The following is a 22,372-nucleotide window of genomic DNA, read 5'->3' as shown; positions in this document are numbered from 1 at the left end:
AGAAAGATTAGAGACGTGAACAGATGGCATGAATGGCAATATAATATTAAAAACGACGATATTAGGAAAGACCTTGACATTGTCAGCATCCAGGAATGCGTTAGCAGACCTAATCTCAGGTGGTATGGTCACTTAAATAGAATGGGAGAGGAAAGATTAGCAAAACAAGTGTTCTCTGCCAGGTTGGTAGCAAAACGACCCAGAGGAAGACCAAGATATAGGTGGATTGATACAGTACAAAGTGCCTTAGACGATAGAAATATAAGATCTGATAATGTTGGAGTCTTGACAAGTAATAGATTGATTTGGAGGAAATTGTAGATAGGAAGTTAGTAATGATGCAATTTTTTTCATGTGGTACTATCATATCCTGTACACCCCTTGATGGTACATGGCAGGAATTTGATGATGATGATATATATACAGGGTGTTCGGGATAAATTTGACATATTTATAATTAATTATATTTTTCCGTAAGTTACATGTATTAACACACACTTCTCTTCATTTAAAAGTTTGGACCCTTCTTCATTCATATACAAGATGTCAGAAAGGATGGATAGCTGGAACCCACCTGAATCATGGAAGAGAATAACTTGTATCATGATGATTCGTGCCCGCCATCAAAATAAGGATATTACGACTGCTGCTCAATGCTCCCTGAATACAGTAAAAACAATCAGGCATGAACTAGAGACTTGCAATGGTGACTACGAGGATGTAGCAAGAAGAAAGATCCCTAGCAGACGATCTGATTGCGTTCGTACAGCAGAATTCCTCGCAAATCTGCAGGAACAGGTGTTGAAGAACCCTGGCATTGGAATTCGGGCTTTGTTCGTGGAGTTGCTAACTGTAGTCAAGCCCTGGATAACAAGGGTAGCCAATGGTAGGCCGTATGTATGGCAGCAGGATTCGGCCCCTTGCCACACCTCTGGGAAAAGTCAAAACTGGTTGTCTGAAAATTTCTACGACTTCACCAGTCCAAATGTTTGGCCTCCAAACTCCCCAGACCTTAACCCCATGGATTATTTTGTATGGGGCGCAGTTGAAAAGACACCAATCGCACTTCCAGTAATACAAAAGCCCAGTTAATGGATAAAATTAAAACAGTTTTTGCGGCCCTTCCCAGGGAGACTGTAGCATCAGCTTGTTCGAGGTTCCGAAGCAGAATTGAAGCTGTGATCGATGCTAATGGTGGTTATTTTGAGTAAATCTTGTTGATAGTATTGTAATTAACTCTGCCTGTAATGTTTTTTTGTCAATTCATTAAATTTAATAGATACAAAGAAGATTTTCTTTTTCCTTACGAAACTGTCAAATTTATCCTGAACACCCTGTATGTGTGTGTGTGTGTGTACAGTTACAAGTTAGGAAAGAACAGTAAATTTCCTAACTTGTAACTGTATACACATATATATATTTATGTATATTAAAAAAAAAATTTTTTTTTTTTTTAAATAAATAAATTTAGGAAATTTAACCTTAGTTATTAACAGTTATTGTTTCATCAGCCTTTGTACCCGTACTGATGATGCCTGTGATACTCAGGCGAAAATTCTACGAATAAAGAATAATTTACGTGAGTTAATTCCGTTGTTATATTAGTAAGAAAAAATTATCTATGTTCATCTTTTATAATAATAATCTAAAACATAACTGATTATTAATCATAGAGATGCTGGCAGTATCCTGTACACTCATTATTACCATCCTCAACAAATCTCTAACAAGTACTCTCAGGGGAGGTGTGATACAGAAGTGGGGTTCTTGCTGTCACCACTCTGATTGAGTGGTGACAGCAATATTTTTCCTTGACCAGCTTGTTGATGTTGGAAGTCGCTATGCGTAGAGTATTCGAGATGTTGGTCCATAACCTGAGTTCTTGTGTTCATTCTGGAGAAGAACTGCTCACATAAGTATTTGCTTCCTAACATAGTGCACATCTTCAAAGCATGCCGGCAAAGATTACGGAATACATCCTCAGAAATGTAGTCTTTGTGAAATGTAAACAAGGGAACATTGAATAATTTTTCTCTCAAAGAAGAGTTGATTTGCAGTTCAAGCAGCTCCATTTGTACTGAGCCTGGCATTTCGGCAGCACTGAAAATAAATCTAAAGAAGACCGTTGGTTACAAAAATCGCTAAATCTCTCTCTTCGAACTCACTTTGCAACACAGCTAATTTTGTAGTGTATTCATCAAGAGTTGGACTCGGTGAGAAGCTGAAAATGAGTTAAGTCTTTTTTTTGTGAGTTTTGCCTCCCAAAGTTTGAGTTTGGCCACAAAAGCTTTGATGTGATCAAACAGAGTGTGCACCAGTTGATCTTTGTATTGTAGCCATGTATTTAGGTCATTCATCTTCAACGAGATATTGGTCACAAAGGCAAAATCTGTCATCCACTTTGGATGGTTAAATTCTGCAATCAGATTCCTCTTGGTTTGTATGAACTGCTGTATTTCACTCTTTAAGTCAAAGACTCTTTTAAGAACCTTCCCTGTGCTCAACCAACGCACATCACTATAATAAACCACATCGCACTCTTGCGTCAAAAACTCTTGGAATTAACGATGATTCAATCTTCTTGCCCTAATAATGCTGATGACAGTAACAATAATTTTCATGACATTTTCAAATCCAATAGTTTATGTGCACAAATTTTCCTCGTGGATTAAACAGTGGTAATGGATGAAATCTTTTCCTTCTAGTTCCGGTTTTCTTTCCTTAGCAGTGCAACAAACCCTTCGTTCTTTCCCACCATAGCAGAGGCACCATCAGTTACCACACCCTCAAGGTTTAGGTAAACTGAGGTCTAAATGCTTGCGCGTTTTCTTGGCAGCTTCAAGAATATCAGTGCCTTTCTTCATTCCCTTCATAGGTACCAGTGCTAGCAGTTCTGTCACAGTGAATTGTTGATCAATACCACAGACAAAGATAGCCAATTGTGCTGTATCCTTCACTTCTGTGCTCTCATCTAAAGCGAGTGAATATGATGTAAATTTGGATGACCATTTTTTTTAAAGTTCCATCGGTGTCATTGGCAATTTCTTCGACACATCATGCTACAGTTACCCCAGACAAACTCTATTTTTTAAACACTTCCTTATTATTTGGACACAGAATTTCCCCAGCAGCGAAGAGACAATCTTTCACAAACTCGCCGTTCAATAAGGCTTTTAATTTTTTATCAATTTTTTCAGCTATTACATAACTTACTTGGACGCAGGCTTGGCTCTCTTCCCTCTGCCTTTTAAACATACCCTGCTGGCATTTTAAATCAATTTTGAGACAGTTTGCTTTGTCCACGCGAAGCTGTCCTTGAAGGTGATCGAAATTGGGTGCATGCTTTGTCTCATAGTGTCGATTTATATAGTATTCTTTTGATACTGACACTGACTCACGACAAATTAAACACACTGGCTTATTGTCGATCAGCACAAAAAAGTACAAATTGGTCCACTTTTCATTAAAAACCTGACAAGAATCACTTGATTTATGGTTTTTACTCGTAGATGCCATAGTGATGGAAGGTGATCCAAAATGGCTGTGTAACGGTTATTATCCACTGAATATGTCTCACACTAATGAAAAAAGTCCGGCAATATAAAACCACAATAGGCTATGGCTGACACGATGAACCTATCATGCGCTTATACAAGAATATCGCACAGTTCATGATTGACTGACTGTAAATGAGATCCTCTTGTATTTATATGAAAATACCGAAGTATCTGGAAGGCACTAGACAGCTCACTCGAATGAACTACTGCTTCTGCCATATACCTGTGATGTTAGTACAAGTACTTAAGTACCACTTGGTGCTGGGAGAAGAAGCATGTCTATTTAATATTTATTTTTATAGGATTTTATGTAAAGTATCAAATGCACAGCATTCCTTGTGAATCTGGAAAGCATCTTACAATTCTAAATACTGCAGCATAGCTTAGTGTCCTGCGGGTTTCAGTGAAATTATTTTTTATTTAATCGCGTTTTAATGTTAAGTAGTTATTTTTTTTTCAAAATGGCCTGCAGGCCACAGTAAAGAGCTCCATGGGCCATGCCTTGAAGACCCCTGGGGTAGACTATCAATGAGATGGATGGAGTGTGTGTGGAGTGACTGATCTTCAGAGAGTTGAGGCTGCCAGAACAGCATACAACAGGACTACACGACGAGGCCTGGTGTGTGGCACATAACTGAGCATCTGAGTGACAATACGGCATCTGTAGATGGCCAGTGAACTATAGATATAGATGTGAAATTCTGATTAACCACCCTAATCTAGACAATAATGGTGGCATAAAAATTCCAAGAATTTGGATGGCACATATTCAGCCTTAATTTCCAGCATTCTTTAGGACTTTAAGCAATTTTCAACTTTTATTGGAAACTATTCCATACCAGTTGGTTGAAATTTTTATATATATATACTTACATAGTTTTTATATATATATATATATATATATATATATATATATATATATATATATATATATATACAGGGTGTTCGGGATAAATTTGACAGTTTCGTAAGGAAAAAGAAAATCTTCTTTGTATCTATTAAATTTAATGAATTGACAAAAAAACATTACAGGCAGAGTTAATTACAATACTATCAACAAGATTTACTCAAAATAACCACCATTAGCATCGATCACAGCTTCAATTCTGCTTCGGAACCTCGAACAAGCTGATGCTACAGTCTCCCTGGGAAGGGCCGCAAAAACTGTTTTAATTTTATCCATTAACTGGGCTTTTGTATTACTGGAAGTGCGATTGGTGTCTTTTTCAACTGCGCCCCATACAAAATAATCCATGGGGTTAAGGTCTGGGGAGTTTGGAGGCCAAACATTTGGACTGGTGAAGTCGTAGAAATTTTCAGACAACCATTTTTGACTTTTCCCAGAGGTGTGGCAAGGGGCCGAATCCTGCTGCCATACATACGGCCTACCATTGGCTACCCTTGTTATCCAGGGCTTGACTACAGTTAGCAACTCCACGAACAAAGCCCGAATTCCAATGCCAGGGTTCTTCAACACCTGTTCCTGCAGATTTGCGAGGAATTCTGCTGTACGAACGCAATCAGATCGTCTGCTAGGTATCTTTCTTCTTGCTACATCCTCGTAGTCACCATTGCAAGTCTCTAGTTCATGCCTGATTGTTTTTACTGTATTCAGGGAGCATTGGGCAGCAGTCGTAATATCCTTATTTTGATGGCGGGCACGAATCATCATGATACAAGTTATTCTCTTCCATGATTCAGGTGGGTTCCAGCTATCCATCCTTTCTGACATCTTGTATATGAATGAAGAAGGGTCCAAACTTTTAAATGAAGAGAAGTGTGTGTTAATACATGTAACTTACGGAAAAATATAATTAATTATAAATATGTCAAATTTATCCCGAACACCCTGTATATATATATATAAAAACATCTTGCTCTCCAGCCCAATTTAATTTTGTAACCTAATAGATAATAATAAGACTCTAGCTTTGATGTAGTAAATGTTTCTTTTTTTTTTTTTCCACCAGAGGTCAGGCCTATAATTGTTGTAATGGTTGGTCAGTAACTTTAGCAAACCATGTACATTGTAGTGCAGCTGTTTCTTTGTATATATGTGTATCCTCCAGATGATGACCTTGATACGAAGGTCGAAGCATCGAGTGTTCATTTTGGTTTATATTAAACTAAAGTTTTGCTCTAACATGGTAGTTGTTTCCATAATTTTTTATAATGTATTCTGATCACCGTGTAAGCATGAAGAAAAGGGTTATACCATTATTGACTTCCTATCAAACAATTTTTCTCCAAGTTAATTATTTGCTATATGTCAAGACTCCCAATATTATATTATATTTCTGGCTTCTAGGGCACTCCTTACTGTATAATTTCATCTAGATCGGGGGGGGGGTCTCCAAATCATATATCATATCACTATGGCCTGTGATATGATTTTATCCAACCTGCCAACTGGACTAATTTTTCAATAAGCATCTGTTAAAAAAAACACACGGAGTGTTGATAGATTTCAAATGCATTAATTAAAATTAAAATTGTGTTCAAAATATATTCCCGAATAGCAAAAAGTAGTAACCATAATTCAAGTTACGGTCTTTTTGACTGTAAAAGGTCGGTTAAAATGGACTAACGAAGAAAAAAAAATTTGAATTTTACAAAATTTTACAAGCAAATGTGAAGAAATTTGCTTCTAAATTTATCTCTATTTTTGGGACAATGTATCTTTGTGAACAAACTTTTTCCCGAATGAAATATATCAAGTCAAAAAATACAGGGCAAATTTATCTGATGAACATTTGAAATCGCTACTTGTAATTAGCACTTCAAAATTTGAACTTCAGTTTAATAAGATTTTAAAAACACAAACACAGTTACATCATTCACATTAATGGTTTTATTATAATTTGTGATAAAAATATGAAAATTTGCTGATAGTGTTCGTTGTCATTATCATCATCATCATCATCAAATTCCTGCTATGTACCCTCAAGGGGTGTACAGGATATGACAGTACTACATGAAAAAATTACATCATTACTAACTTCCTATCTACAATTTTCCTCCAAATCAGACTGTTACTTGTCAAGACTAACATTATCAGATCTTATATTTCTATCGTCTAAGGCACTTTGTACCGTATCAATCCACCTATATCTTTGTCTTCCTCTGGGTCGTTTTCCTGCCAACCTGGCAGAGAACACTTGTTTTGCTAATCTTTCCTCTCCCATTCTATTTAAGTGACCATACCACCTGAGATTAGCTTTGCTAACACATTCCTGGATGCTGACAATGTCAAGTTCTTTCCTAATATCCTCATTTTTAATATGATATTGCCATTGATGCCATCTGTTCACGCCTCTAATCTTTCTCAGGACTCTCATATCTGCGGTCTCTAGTCTTTGGTCAAGTGTTTTACTTCTGACCCAGCTCTCAGATCCATAAGTTAAAACTGGTTTGAACACTGTCTTGTATTTTTTGTAACCAACGGTCTTCTTTAGATTTATTTTCAGTGCTGCCGAAATGCCAGGCTCAGTACAAATGGAGCTGCTTGAACTGCAAATCAACTCTTCTTTGAGAGAAAAATTATTCAATGTTCCCTTGTTTACATTTCACAAAGACTACATTTCTGAGGATGTATTCCGTAATCTTTGCCAGCATGCTTTGAAGATGTGCACTATGTTAGGAAGCAAATACTTATGTGAGCAGTTCTTCTCCAGAATGAACACAAGAACTCAGGTTATGGACCAACATCTCGAATACTCTACGCATAGCGACTTCCAACATCAACAAGCTGGTCAAGGAAAAATATTGCTGTCACCACTCAATCAGAGTGGTGACAGCAAGAACCCCACTTCTGTATCACACCTCCCCTGAGAGTACTTGTTAGAGATTTGTTGAGGATGGTAATAATGAGTGTACAGGATACTGCCAGCATCTCTATGATTAATAATCAGTTATGTTTTAGATTATTATTATAAAAGATGAACATAGATAATTTTTTCTTACTAATATAACAACGGAATTAACTCACGTAAATTATTCTTTATTCGTAGAATTTTCGCCTGAGTATCACAGGCATCATCAGTACGGGTACAAAGGCTGATGAAACAATAACTGTTAATAACTAAGGTTAAATTTCCTAAATTTATTTATTTAAAAAAAAAAATTTTTTTTTTAATATACATAAATATATATATGTGTATACAGTTACAAGTTAGGAAATTTACTGTTCTTTCCTAACTTGTAACTGTACACACACACACACATATATATATATCATCATCAAATTCCTGCCATGTACTATCAAGGGGTGTACAGGAACCCTCAGTAGGGAAATACCTCTGTAATTCTCACATTCAGTTTTATTTCACTTTTTATATATGGGTACTATGAGAGCTCTACTCCAATCATCAGGAATTCGTTCCTCTATCCAGGCTTTCTGAACTATGCAGTGCAGCCACTGTAAGACTTTTATACCACCATACTTCAGCATTTCTGGTCGAATATCATCTACTCCTGCTGCCTTTCCACATTTCAAGCCTTTGATGGCTTTTTCTACTTCAAGTATGGATATGTATTCCTGACTGCATGCCTGGTTAGTGTTTTTTTATCACTGTGCTGTCATCACTGCTTGTTTCATTTAGCAGTTTTTCAAAGTAATTACTCCATACTTCAAGGATATCTTTTTCTCCTGTTTTCATGTCACCTTTATCATCTCTAACTCCTTTTACAGCACTCTTTCCTCCATTCTTAAGCTTCTTCAACAACCTCAAGAATATTTTGCCACCTTCTTGATATTTATTTTCTATATTCTTGCCAAAGTCCTCCCATGACTTTTGTTTAGCTAGTTTTTCACAGTGTTTAGATTTCTTACATTTGTGTCTGTATTCTCTAAGAGCATAAGCTGACTTATTTGCCAGGAACTTTTAATATACTTTCTTCTTTTCCTTCACTGCTTCTTTAACTTCCTGTGTTCACCAGGGAGTTCTGATTTTTTTATCCTTGCACACAACCTCACCACATGCCTCTCTGGCAGAATCAATGTTTTCTTCAGAGTTTGCCACTGAATCTCCAAGGTTTGATTCCTGTTCTCAAACTCTTTCATTTTCTTTTCAATAATCTTTCTGTATTTTAGTCTACAGTTCACATCTGAGAGCTGCTCAACTTTTATTCGCTTTAAAACTTTCTTACATGTTATTCTTTTCAATATGAAATTCAATTTTATCCTGCTCAAGACTAAACAGTGATCACTTCCAATTTCAAATCCTCTGTACACTCTGGTGTCCTGCACCATAGAGAAAACATCACTATCAACAATAACATAGTCAATGAGACTTTTCTTATTCCTAGCCTCTTCTCTCCATGTGAATTTGTGCACATTTTTATGTTGGAACATGGTGTTAGTAATAACCAGTCCATGTCCTGAGCAGAAATCCAACAGATATTTGCCATTATTATTAGCTTTGCTCTTTTCTCCAAATTTTCCCAAAATATTTTTGTATGTCTCGCAATCATTTCCTACTCTGCTATTTAGATCCCCAACAAGGACCAACTTTTCCTTTTTCATTGTGTCAGTTGCTTTTTCTAGAGCGTCAAAAAATTCCTCCACTTCTACCTTAGTAGAACCTTCTGTGGGACCATAGGCACAAATAAGTCTCATTGTCCAGTTCCCCATTCTCATATTTGCCCACATTACTCTACTTGAGACTGACTGCCATTCAAGAAGATTAGCTTCGTATTTTGTGTTGAATACTATGGCTACTCCTTCTTTTCCTTGATTTATTCGCTTTAAATCGTTGTCATTAATATACGATAATTGAATCTCACATACTCTGTAATCACTGATTACTGATTACATACTCTGTAATCAGTTTTTATCTGCTTTCAATCTTCTTCTTCTGCAGCTTTTCCCACTTAAGTAGGGTCGCTGTTTGTGGTGAGTCTTCTCCACAACCGCCTGTCTCGGGCTGTAGTCACATTGAAGTTCTTCATCCTCAAGTACTCCTCCACCATCTCTTCTTTGGCCGTCCGTGCTTCCTCTTCACCTGCACATCTATCTGCATGACCTTCCTTCCCACATACTCTTCCTCCCACCTCATCACATGACCAAACCATCTCAACCTTGCCTCCTGTATCTTTGCTCCTAAGTTCGTAATTTTCACCGTTCCCCTTACATAATCATTCCTTAGATGATCCTTTCTGGTCACACCGCACATCCACCTAAGCATTCTCATCTCCGCTACCTCCATCCTGCTGATGTTATTTTTCCTCAGGGCCACGGTTTCCATAGCATATGTCATAGCTGGTCTCACTACTGTCCTAAGATTGATCGGTACCCTCTTATCGCATAGCACTCCAGCCATCTCTCTCCAGTTTCTCCATCCTGCTTGTATCCTGCATCCCACTTCCTTCTCAGCCTCACCATCCTCTTTCATTGTTGAACCTAAGTATCTAAAGTCACTGACCTTCCTGATGACATTCAGCTCTAGATCTGTCTCCTGGCTGCCATCCACTTTGCAACACATATCATCTGTCTTACCTCTGCTCAGTCTCATACCTCTCTCTTCTAGTACTTTCCTCCAACTTTCCAGTGCTGCCAATTCTTCTCTTGATTCTGCATACAGCACGATGTCATCTGCATCGTGCTGTATGCAGATGACATATAGCACGATTCTTTTCCCTCAATCACCTCCAGACTTCTTGCCTTGGCACTCTTTATCATAAGCTTTCTGCAGATCAATAAAAACCAGATGTAGCTCCTGTTGCTTCTCTCGAAACTTTTCCATCATCTATCGTAACCCAAAGATAGCATCTGTTGTCGATCGACCAGGCATGAAGCCAAATTGCTCCTTTGCAATCTCCACCTCCTTCCTCAGTCTTCCATCAAGAACCCTCTCTAGGATTTTCATTGTGTGGGACATCAACTTTATTCCTCTGTAATTCTTACAGTCTTGGGCATCCCCTTTACTCTTGTAGATGGGTACAAGAGTACTTTCCCTCTATTCCTCAGGTACATTTTCATGTTGACAAACTTTTATTAACAGGTCCCACAGCAGGTCAATTCCCTCTTCCCCTAGTGCCTTCCATGCTACCACTGGGATCCTGTCAGGGCCTACGGATTTTCCATTCTTCATCCTCTTTATGGCTTCCTTCACTTCCACTCTACCAAAGTTCTGCACCGTCCCTTTTTCTTTTTCTCTCTGTACTCCTCTCTGTCCTCTTCCACTCTTGACTCGTCCCACTTCTGCTTTGCCTTCCTCTTAGCCGTCACTGCATCTTGTGCATTATTATTCCACCACCAACCCTACTTCTGCTCTCTAATCTTTCCGAATGTTTCACCAAGCACCTCAATTGCACAGCTTAGAATTACTTTGGAATTATGTCTCCACGAGTCCTGTACACTTTCTAGTCCATCCAAAATCCTCTCTAACACCTTCTCACTAAAACGGTTCCTCACAACCTCTTATTTTAAGCAAAACCACTTAATTTTCTTCTCATGGCTTCCAAAGGTTCCTATCTTCAACTTTATTTTAAAAACTGCGTACAGCAGCCGGTGTTGCTGTGCCACCTCATCTGTTGGGATTACCTTACAATTTTTTACTGCCTTAAGATGTTTTCTTCTAGTCAAAATGTAGTCAATCTGTGGACTATTGCTGCCACTTCTGAATGTTATCAAATGCCCTTCCCTCTTACAGAAAAAGGAGTTCACAATTGCCAGATCAAATGCTACTGCAAAGTCCAAAATCCTCTCTCCTTCTTGGTTCATCGTTTCCACTCCATAGCAACCATGCACCCTTTCACAGTTCTTATTCTGTCTCCCTATGTGTCCGTTCAAGTCTCCTCCGACAATCACCATCTCGTTTTCGTCCAGTTCCATCATTTCTTCATCTAACACATTCCAGAATTCATCCTTCTCTTCTGCTGTACAGCCAACTTGTGGGGCATACACACATAAGATGACCAGTTGCTCTTCTCCAAGACCCAGATTCATTCGCATGATCCTGTCGTTCCTCCTACACACTTGCAGTACTTCGCCATTCACTCTGCCACATACCACAATTCCAACACCATTTCTTCCCTCTTTATTTGCTCCAGAGTAGAACAATTTATACCCGCCTCCTAGTTCCTTTGCCTTTTCTCCCTTCCACCTTGTCTCCTGCATGCATAAAATGTCCAACTTCCTCTTCCTCATCATGTCTGCCACCTCTCTCTTCCCCTTCCAGTCATGCTTCCAACATTCTCTCCATCTGCTTGCTGGGCTTGCTTCTTTAACCGCACCCACCGTTAATGCGGTAGCCCTTGTCCACTTCTCGCAGCTGTAGGGTGATGTGGCTGCACATCGCTTAAGGGATATGGCCTAGTCCTTGTATCACTTTCTTTTAGACTCATTTGATCATAGTTAGAGCTGGCAGTGAAGTTTTATGACTGGATGCCCTTCCTGACATCAACCCTTGCCATTTATCCGGTTTGGGACCGGCACCTATTGGGACTAGCTTGCCCCCTTCAGTGGCTGCAATAGGCGAAATGACATAGCAAGATAGAAAATATTCACCTCTAGCCCTCGAATACTCTAATAGCATTGGGGGTAAGGAGCAAGAAGAGAAGAAAGAAGCAAAGAAAGAAGGGGGAGAGGACCAGTCTACAGATAATATAACAGATGTATATTACATGAAGTAAGGCATAGTCCAGCATCAGATACCTCGAGTTTGCCATGTCCATACTCACTAAAGTGAGCCCATGAGGACTTTTATCTGCTTTCAATAAAAAGCATATATCTAGTTCTAGCGTTTTTTTTTCACTACAGCCTGCTGAACAGTGCTGAAGTACCCAATGTGGTTCTCAAGGCGAAACATTTGGAGACCAATGATCTAGATCATGGTCTCTCTGGGTCTTTTTCCTACTGGCAAAGACAAGTTGTTTTGCAAACTTTACTTTTCCCGTTCTGTTAGAATGACCATACCACCCTGAGATTAGTTCTGCCAACACATTCCAGAATGCTAACAATGTCCAGTTCTTTACTAATATCCTCATTTTTATTATGATTCTGCCACTGATACCATATGTTCACTCACTTATTCTTTCTCAGAACTATCATATCTATAGTCTCCAGTCTTTGATCAAGTGTTCTATTTTAACGCTCTGACATCCATAAGTTAAAACTGGTTTGAGTAATGTCTTGTGCGAGGTTGGTCTGAAAAGTTATCGGCCTAATTGTGGTTGGAGCTTGAGAGAATAGCCTGCAAGAAACAACATCCCAGCACTGCCAGCCTAAAGGTGGATTTAGAGTGAGCAGGGGCATGGGTTTCTGTTGGAGTTGTGCATGCTGCCGTCGATGAAGGCAAAAGGGGAACATTTCGAACATTAAGTGCTACTATATGCATGTTATAACATGCATATAGTAGCACATACAGGTCATATGTATACATATGATCTGTATGTGCTGAAAGCTGTAAATGATTTAGTGACAGATTAAAGATTTATGCATTGTTCAAGTTTTAGTAGTATTTATGGCTAGACTAGGTATATATATTTTATTAAAGGAAAGACAACTTCAATTTAATTTTTTTTAACTCTCAAGAGACTAGTTTGAGAAAGCAAAAATTAACAGACATAAATTAATATGAACACATCTTATCAACAAATTTATAATTTCAAAATTATTTTTATTTTTCAACATAATCTCCCTTAAGACTAATACATTTATTCCAGCAATGCTCCAGCGCCATTTTCCGTGTCTGTAGTGGTTCTCATTAAGATCTGCAAAATACCCCTCTACAGCTGCAATCACCTCTTGATTCAAAGAAAAACACTGACCAGCAAGGAAGAGTTTTAGTTTAGGGAAGAGATAGAAGTCAGAGAGATCCAAATCTGGGGGAACAGGGTCGATGTTCATAGTGCAAATCCTTGATTTTCCCATTGCCAAAACACCTTTGTAGGCAGGTGCATTGTCCTGATGAAAGATGATGTTTTTCTTCTGCAAACCGGGTTTCTCATGAATTTTTTCGTCTAATATGGTTAAAAGATCAGAATAATATTTCCTGGTTATTATTTTACTTTTTTCAAGATAATTAATAAACAAAATGCCTTTAGCATCCCAAAACACTGATGCCATAACCTTTCCTGCTGATGGAACCGAATTTGTCTTCTTTGGCACTGAACAACGGGCTTCTGTCCACTGTTTTGACTGCTGTTTGGATTCCGGTGTATAATGGTGAATCCATAGTAATAAATCGAGGCATAAAATCAGTTTTGTTCTTGTTAAAACGCTCCAAGCACTGTTTAGAGATTTTCATGCAAGTGCATTTTAAATCTGCTGTGAGGAAGAGTGTGCACCCATCTTGGGCAAAGCTTTTTCATTTGCAATTCTTCATGCAAAATATATCCTACACATTCTTTTGAAATGTCTATAGTCTCAGCAATTTCATGCACTTTGACTTGCCAGTCATCCAGTACAACATCGTGCACTCGATTCATGATTTCTGGTGTTGTTACACTTTTTGGATGTCTCCTTCACGTGGATCATCTTCAAGGCTGGTACAGCCACGTTTAAACTCGGAAGCCCATTTCTTAATTGTCGAAAACAAAGGAGAAGAGTGGCCATAAACTTTTATGAACTTCGAATGAATTTCTTTTGCAATTAAACTTTCTTTTACAAAGAATTTTATAACCGCATGATACTCAATTTTATCCATTTCAAGGGATACAGACAACACTTTTGCTTCAGACAGCTGTATACAAGAAACTACTTGATAGAATGACTTGCAATTTCACATGGATGCTTATGACAGATGTGCCAACTTAGAAAAAAAAAATATTGCCAATAGCGTTGCCATCTATGGTCGAAGCTGAGAACTTTTCAGACCACCCTCATACTTCGCTAGTTTAGTGTTTTGCCTAACGTCTCTCTTATTCCATAAGAAATTATTCAGTTGACTTCTTGCTACACCAGCTTTACTAATTCTGTTTTCTGTTACCATATTTCATTTCCCATCTTCATTAAAAATTGTGTGTAAATAGGTGGTTTACTTGTTCTAGGTTGTTCTGCCAACCTATAGAACAAGTATGAATATTAACTGCAGGATGCAGTTGATATTTATAATGTTCCTACCTGTTTTCAATACCAAATTTATTTATTCATAGCAGTGACTCCCCCAATACATTGCTTAAGTATTGTTTATACTTAAACAATGATTTATTCATCAAAAAAATAAAAATAGTCTTTAAAATCAAGTAAATTCAAAGTCATTTTTTTTATGAATTTCTCAATAGAATGCATATGCAATTTTTAAAATTTTGCTAAAATTTAAAATCTTTTGAAACTTGAATCTTGACCCAAAAATCTCAAATACTTTTCTGTGTGTTGAAAAAAGAAGCTTCATCAAGTCCCTTACAAGAGAAGGAATGAACAGGAGTTTTTCAGCTGAGCATTTTGATATTCTGCTATTTCCATTAGGTTTTCATTGGTGAAATTTCCATTGTCTGCTTGAAGCAGATCAGTGACATCAGTTGAAGAAACCTCAAGCTGCAATTGGTTAGCAGTATTAATAACTGCTTCTATTTCATTTTGTATACAATCTCTGCTGGTTCGTGAAATTCTTCAAAAGTATCATTAAACCGAGATCAGAGTTTATTACAAACACTTTTTGTGATTATTCTATAATTCTGTTGTAGGCTTGTTTCTTTTGATTACGTCTAAAATATGGCATCCCCTCCAAAATTCTTCAAGAGTTGGACCTCCCTCATCTGTTGCATTAATTAGCAAATCAAAAGTTTCCCAAAGATAATGATTACTGCAATTAATGTTCCTATTTTCAATTTTGTTGATAAGTGGCAAAAAAAAAAAAAAAAAAAAAATCATAAACTTGGGAACTAATAAAGCGAAACTATGTAAAGCAGTAACTGCTTGCATGTCACTCCCACATAGACTGCAAAACCTATAACAAATCAATGTGGAAAAAGTGTTATTTGTTTATGCTGACAACACCACAAGTGTAAAGAAATGACAGCAATGGCGCCCATCTTAATAAGATGCAGGACCTCCTTTCATTGCAATGACTGCAACAATCCTACAGGGCACACTTTCTGCAAGTGTATGATAGCAATCAATGGAAATTTTGGACCATTCTTCCTTGACCTCACCCAACGCTCCAATTCATCCCACAGATGTTCATCAGGGCTCTCTGCAGGCCAGTCAATTATGGTTTTTTTTTTATTTTTTATCAACCACTTATCCATCTCAGGGTTAAATTTTTTAACGTAGAATAGATCAAATAATATCATCACTTACCGATACTGGCACACCATAGACTGATAACATGAAATTAGTGAATATTACCTGAATAAGGGATCCCCGGACCAGGAATTTCTCTTTTGTGACTTTTCTCCCTTTACGGTAATTAAGCCTAACGCGAAACAGACAGCAAAGGCAGTCTGTTTATTAAAACGTGCATATGATTGGTGAGGTATTAACAAAAGATCATGCAACCGAAAGATAAAAGCATAGCTGACAATTGAGTTGAAATGCTAACTCTCTTCAACCGAATTCCATATGTGAAACTGCCATAACATTCATTATACATATTACTTAGTTTTAACACTTTTACGAATTTTAACATGTTCCGTTGAATTTTATTGCTGCCTTGGGAAATCGAACTCACCTACATCTAATTAATAATAATAGTTTTTAGTTAGATACTGTGTTTGCCCATGCAACATATGGTTCTGTTTCAGTCTATACAGCATAGTTTCTGTATGAGGGGACATGTGATTCATTAATTAGTGTGTTTTTATCCCAGTTGTCTCTAATTGCACTATTTGTTGAGAAATATATTACACAGACTCCTCATACCTTATTCACTGGCATAATAAAAGTACTTATTTTTATTGCCTCTGCAATATAGTGGCTCTTAGGGAGGGCGTGTTGTTTACCACTGCAAGCGAGTTACTATATCCCCACATGAACTTGTTTAAGCTTTTTTTTCATGTGTGAAGTATATGCGAAACTTTTATTGGTAACAGAAAACTAGCTCGGATGACAGTGATAATATAAAACGAGTTTTGATATGTATATAAAGTCAATATCAACAGTGCCTGATTACGAACGTGTGATGAAAGGGACAAGAAGATTTGGAGCTTCCCCGGAGAGCATTCGAAGTAAATGCAATTAACCACTGCTTTGAAATGAAACATATGAATAAGCAATATTTACTAACATTCATTAAGCGCCGAAATACGCAGGAAGCAAAGTTTGTGAACCAACGCCAATGTGTGAATTTTTCCATTAAAATATAAAAAATAACAAAAAAGAAATAATAAAAGTTGAATATGTTTCTTTTAAAATAAAAAAAAAATACACTTAGTCTTAAAACATTTTAAATTTGTTTTCATTATTTCACGGCCCCCCTCAACAAAACCTACGGCCCCCAAGGGGGCCGCGGCCCACAGTTTGGGAAGCGCTGTCTTAGACAATAGAAATATAAGATCTGATAATGTTGGAGTCTTGACAAGTAACAGACTGATTTGGAGGAAAATTGTAGATAGGAAGTTAGTAATGATGTAATTTTTTTCATGTAGTACTGTCATATCCTGTACACCCCTTGAGGGTACATGGCAGGAATTTGATGATGATGATGAGATGTTAAATTAGCTTCAGCTTTATCAATTGCGGTAGATGAGTATCAAGGACACAGCCCAAGTTTCCCTTTTTGTGCGGTATGTATCATCTGGGGGTTTGAGAGAAGAACTTCTGGGATTATTGCCACTCAAGGGCCAAATGTGTGGAGAGGAAATAGCAAATGCTGTACTTGAATGCATGGAAAAAAACCATATCCCACTCAATAAAATTGTGTCAATTGCGACCGATGGTGCAAAAAGTATGACGGGAGCGAAAAAGGGTTTTATTTTAATTTTAAAAGGAAAAATTAATCATGAAGTGATTACTCCACCAGGAAGCATTTTGTGCACATACATTTACATAAGAAATTGGTAAAATTATGGAATTGGTAATTAAGATTACCAACACTATTATAGCAAGAGGACTTAACCATCGACAATTTAAAGAGTTGCTAAGTGAAATGGAGAGCTAGTATTCAGATCTTCTCCAGTACAACGGTTTGATGGCTTTCCAGAGGCGACATGTTAAAGCATTTTGCATCTTGCATAAATGAAATCAAACTATTCCTCGACAACAAGGATGTTCAATATCCAGAATTAACAGAAGATCAGTGGTTGCAAAAATTGTACTTTATGGTAAATGTTATATCACAACTGAATCAGCTCCATCGTAAATTACAAGGCAAGGGAAATACTGCTTTTTCAATGCTAGAGGAAGTTATTTTGTTTGAAAAGAAATTGATTATGTTCGCTGAAGATTTAGGGAGGGGACCTTTAGTTCATTTCCCAAACTTGTCTCAATATCGCCAAGAAAACAATGCCCTCATTAACAAAGATTATTTCAAGACAGCAGTTTTAAAAATGAGAGAATCTTTTCTTCAAATGTTTCAGGAATTCAGAAATAATAAAGTGACTAACTTTTATTACAAATCCTCTTAATGCCAATGTGAAGGAATTAAATTTTTCTCCGTTTGATATTGACACAGCTAATTATGAAATACAACTGCTGGATTTGATAAGCAAAGACTAATGGAGCTCCAAATTTGTACGTCTTGGTACTGAAATAGCAGAACTGGAAAAAGAAAAATGCAGTCTGATTTCACAGCACAAGCAGACTGCTATAAAAGAACTACAGATGGCAGACTCAATGATTTTCAATACTGGAATAGTCTTCCAGACTCATATCATGAGTTGAAAAAATTTGCATTTGGTGTTCTCAGTATTTTCGGGTCTACATATTTATGTGAGCAATCGTTTTCTAACATGAATTTCATTAAATGTAAATTGAGAAACCAAATTACTGATGCCAACTTGGAATCGTGCCTTAAATTAAAAACGACTAGTTACAAACCGGACACACAGAAATTTTCTAAGGAAATGCAAGCTCATTGCTCACACTGATTAAAACCAATGGAGCAATTTTTTGTGTGATTTTTTCTTCATTTAATAAAGATATAATTAATATTATAACTTGTTATATATTACTATAATATTACTTTAAATTTTCCTTATTTGTAAAAATATACTTATGGCTCTCAAATAATTTTTAAAGTGTTGTGAGGGACAGGTTTGGCTCTTCCGTCTCAAACGTTTGCTAACCCCTGCCCTAGATGAATCCACTGATATTGCTGACTCAGTGGGAGTTTTATTTTATATTCATGTTATAACTTCCAATTTTCAATATTATGAGGAGCTTCACTTCGGTTGCTCTCATGGGGAGAATGTGGAATTGATGTTCTTAATATTTTTAAAGATAAATATTGGGAAGCAAAGCTTAATTTTTATAATTTGGTAAGTGTATACTAATAGTGCTCCTTCTATAAGAGGAAAACATGAAAAATTTGTTGCACTGCTACAAAATAAAATACAAAATTCTAATAACTCGATTTCACTTCATTGTATATTACATCAACAGAATCTTTGTGCCAAATCTATTCTTTTAAAAGACACATTAAGGATGATTACTGATATTGTTAGCTATATTCGAGTAAATGCTTCAAGGTTTTGTCAGTTTCGCAATGTGCTTCAAATTGATGAGGAAACATTAAGTATAGATCTTTCTTATCACTTTATAGTATACTGATTAACGAAGGGAAAAGTTCTAGAAAAAATTTTACACCAAGAAAACAAATTACAAATTTTTACATGGAATTAAATAAACAATTTTCTAAATAGGATTTCTACATAAATGCTGCATTTTTATGTGATTTAATATCAAAACAAAACCAGCTAAATGTGCCTGCAAAGCAAAACTAAATCAATATATGAAAATCAATACATCAAATCAAAACATACAGCAGAATATTCTAGCATTTAGGAAGTAGTTGATTTTTTTTTTTTTTTTTTTTTCAAAAACTCTTCTTTCAAAACCTGTAATTTCAGCTGAACATTTTCCTGAACTGGCAAAGATTGTTGAAGAATGGTGCACCAATAAAACCTTAAGAAACTGCGATGTTAATGAATACAATGACGGTTTAAAGATTTTGAGAAACATGATCTCACACTAAAACTAGCTTTCCAACCACACCTGGTTGATAATTCTAGTGCAGTTGACAACAATTTACAAATGGAGCTAACTGAGCTCTCAGAATCTGAAATCTCTATTTGACAGCATTTTAGCTTAAACTGGTCTTCCAGGTCATCATCTTGAAGACAAACTGAAGCAAAAGACAATACTGAAAACCAAATATCTGCTTCTTATCCAGCAATAAGCAATCTCAACTAAGTAATTAAGTTATGTACCACTCAGTTATATAAATTAACGTAAAGCTTGTATAATCCTAAAATATAGTAAAGTATTTTATTAACTATTCAGATGTTTAGTTTGTAGAACTCCATTCTTGAATTATTATTATTTTTTTTTTTTGTAAATAAAATTTTGAATTAATAGATTTTTAATGTGATATCAATATTCACACTGTATGCATATGACCTCTTTATAATTTTAGCAAAATTTATTATATATGAAGTATGTGGTTTTATGAAGAATTCATGCAGTGATATACAGCCTTCCAATTCCTAAATGCTGCCCACCCCTGCCCTAGACAAAGAGACTGACAGAAAAAAAAAAAAAAAAGTAGATAAAGGAGTGGTACTGGTATCAGTCCCTTACATATGGTCAGTCATTGACAAGATATTGCTTCAGCAAAGAATATAAGAAATATTCACTCTGCTAAACAAGATCTAAAGTCGCCTTGAACCTCCAAAAACTCCCCATTCACCACGCAGAAAACCTAATTATTATTTGTTCACGATTATTTGTTTGTTCACATGGAATTGTAGGATAAACAGGCCAGCCAATGCCAAATATATGTCATACTTGACATATACATGTCATTACTCCCAATCCCTGTCACATCCTTGATGTGAGGAGGGAGAAAGAAAACAAATCAGGACTAGCAGCATGTACAGAGACAAATGATCAATGAATAAGAAATCAATGAAACAAGAAACATGATCCTACATCAGGTTTGTCATCTTTCATCAAAAACAGCAAGCAAATACACTACTCATCACATTGCTAACTATCATAATATAATGACTTGCACATGCACAAGATTGGTCTACTTAAAATGTTCTGTATTGCTGTTTGCTTGTTATATAAGTCCAGTAACTTAACTCAGTCAAAATGACTTAGTCAGTCAGCATAATATGAGTTAAGTTTTTATTCCTCTCCCAAAGAGTTGAAATAATGCACACAAAACTAGAAGATTTAATCTTAATAAAATGATAGTTTAAGAAAGTCTCCATGTGGAATGTAATACCAAACAAACAATTAATATTCTGCCATCCACAGAAGTCCCTGAAGTAAAACATCTACATTATTCTTCTTCAATTATCAGGTATTTTGCTTATCTGACAATAATTAAGATCTGTTAATAGTGAATAGAATATTAAGACAGTCTTTTCAAATTCAATATCCATATTGAATTTGAAAAGAATTGTTATGATCTGTAATATATAAATTTTTAACACTTACCAGTTGGATTTATGGGTGATGGTACTTCAGAGGTATCAAAATGTTTTTCTGGTATTGGAGGGGGTTCACCAAGATCAGTTTCTGGTGTAGATGACTGATTAGCTATTGTAGTTCCTATCTTTTTAGAATGAAATTTTCGGGGATCATCATATTCATCTGTATCATGATCAGAGTCTGAATGACCTTTGAGTTTAGCATAGGGATTTTTTTGTGGTCTGTTTACCTGGGCATACATATGGGACCCAATGCTTTTTGCATGACTGTTTGATGAGCATAAATTTTTGCAAGGTGCTCCTGTCTGCAGAAGTGGTGTTGAAGTTGGTCGCAAAGCTGGTGGTGAATGATGTACTGCAGGAATCACAGGAATTATGTTTGTTGTCTAAAAAAAAAAATATGGAAAACTTCAAAATTCAGAATGATAAACAAGAATTTCAAACTACAGAAATACTTTAGACAGAACACAAAAAACTAAAACATTAGACACCGGGCAACTTTTCTTTCTTTCTTTTTTTTTTTTAATTTCCATCCTTTTTTCTTCATCCCACAAGTTCTTTTTCTCCTTAATCACTTAATTATGGTTTAAAATAAATTGTGAATGATTACTGAAACTGCATTTTATATTACAATTAAATAAACTATAGCTTGAAACAATCTCAAAAACATACTATTCTATACAAAATATTCTATCAATATGCTGCAAGTAAAAGAAAGAATAACTCTTCTAAATGCAGATGGTGTGAAGGTTACAGATGCAGAAGAGGTTGTTCAACTAATGAGTGTCCATTTTGTTAAAAGCTATCAACCTGGTGTACACGACACTGAGCTCACTGATACCTTTTCATTGAATGAAGAAACCCAGGTGTATGAAGACGAAGTATTAGAGCTGTTGTACAAACTGAATAATAATTCAGTAATAGGGATTGATGGGATATCATCACATGTGCTAAAAGAGTCTTCAGCTACTGACTATTCTTTGACCATGCTGTTTAATATGAGTCTTAGAACAGGAAAGGAAAGAATGTATGGTAATTCCATTGCACAAGGGTGGTGGTGCAAAGGCCAATGTATCCAACTATCGACCAATCAGTATCTCAGCGGTGGTGGTGAAGATTTTGGAAAAATTGGTTAGAGCTTGGATTCAGAAATGGGTTGACATTGATATCTCTACTTTGAAATGAGCAACATTGGTTTCCTAAGGAAAGGTAATGTTTTAGCAACTTGCTCACCTTCTATAACAATGTTACCATTGAACTAGACAAGGGGAATG

The 22,372-nt window shown here is 36.4% G+C and overlaps 1 protein-coding gene across 1 annotated transcript in view; it reads right to left on the bottom strand.

The window, feature by feature from the left end:
- Positions 1 to 22,372, bottom strand: part of LOC150094691 (uncharacterized) — a 326,662-nt gene that overhangs the window by 61,275 nt on the left and 243,015 nt on the right. Inside the window, exon 6 of the mRNA XM_090411634.1 lies at positions 21,106 to 21,484. Coding sequence (XP_090267760.1) covers positions 21,106 to 21,484 — 379 coding nt within the window. The remainder of the gene's footprint in view (positions 1 to 21,105; positions 21,485 to 22,372) is intronic.

Source organism: Typopeltis vanoorti, chromosome 21 (genome assembly GCF_054136105.1).
Source record: "Typopeltis vanoorti isolate ZY-2024b chromosome 21, IOZ_Tvanoo_1.0, whole genome shotgun sequence".
Lineage (NCBI taxonomy): Eukaryota > Metazoa > Arthropoda > Arachnida > Uropygi > Thelyphonidae > Typopeltis > Typopeltis vanoorti.
The sequence above is the reverse complement of the archived record's forward strand: the minus strand, read 5'-3'. Positions and strand labels throughout refer to the sequence as shown.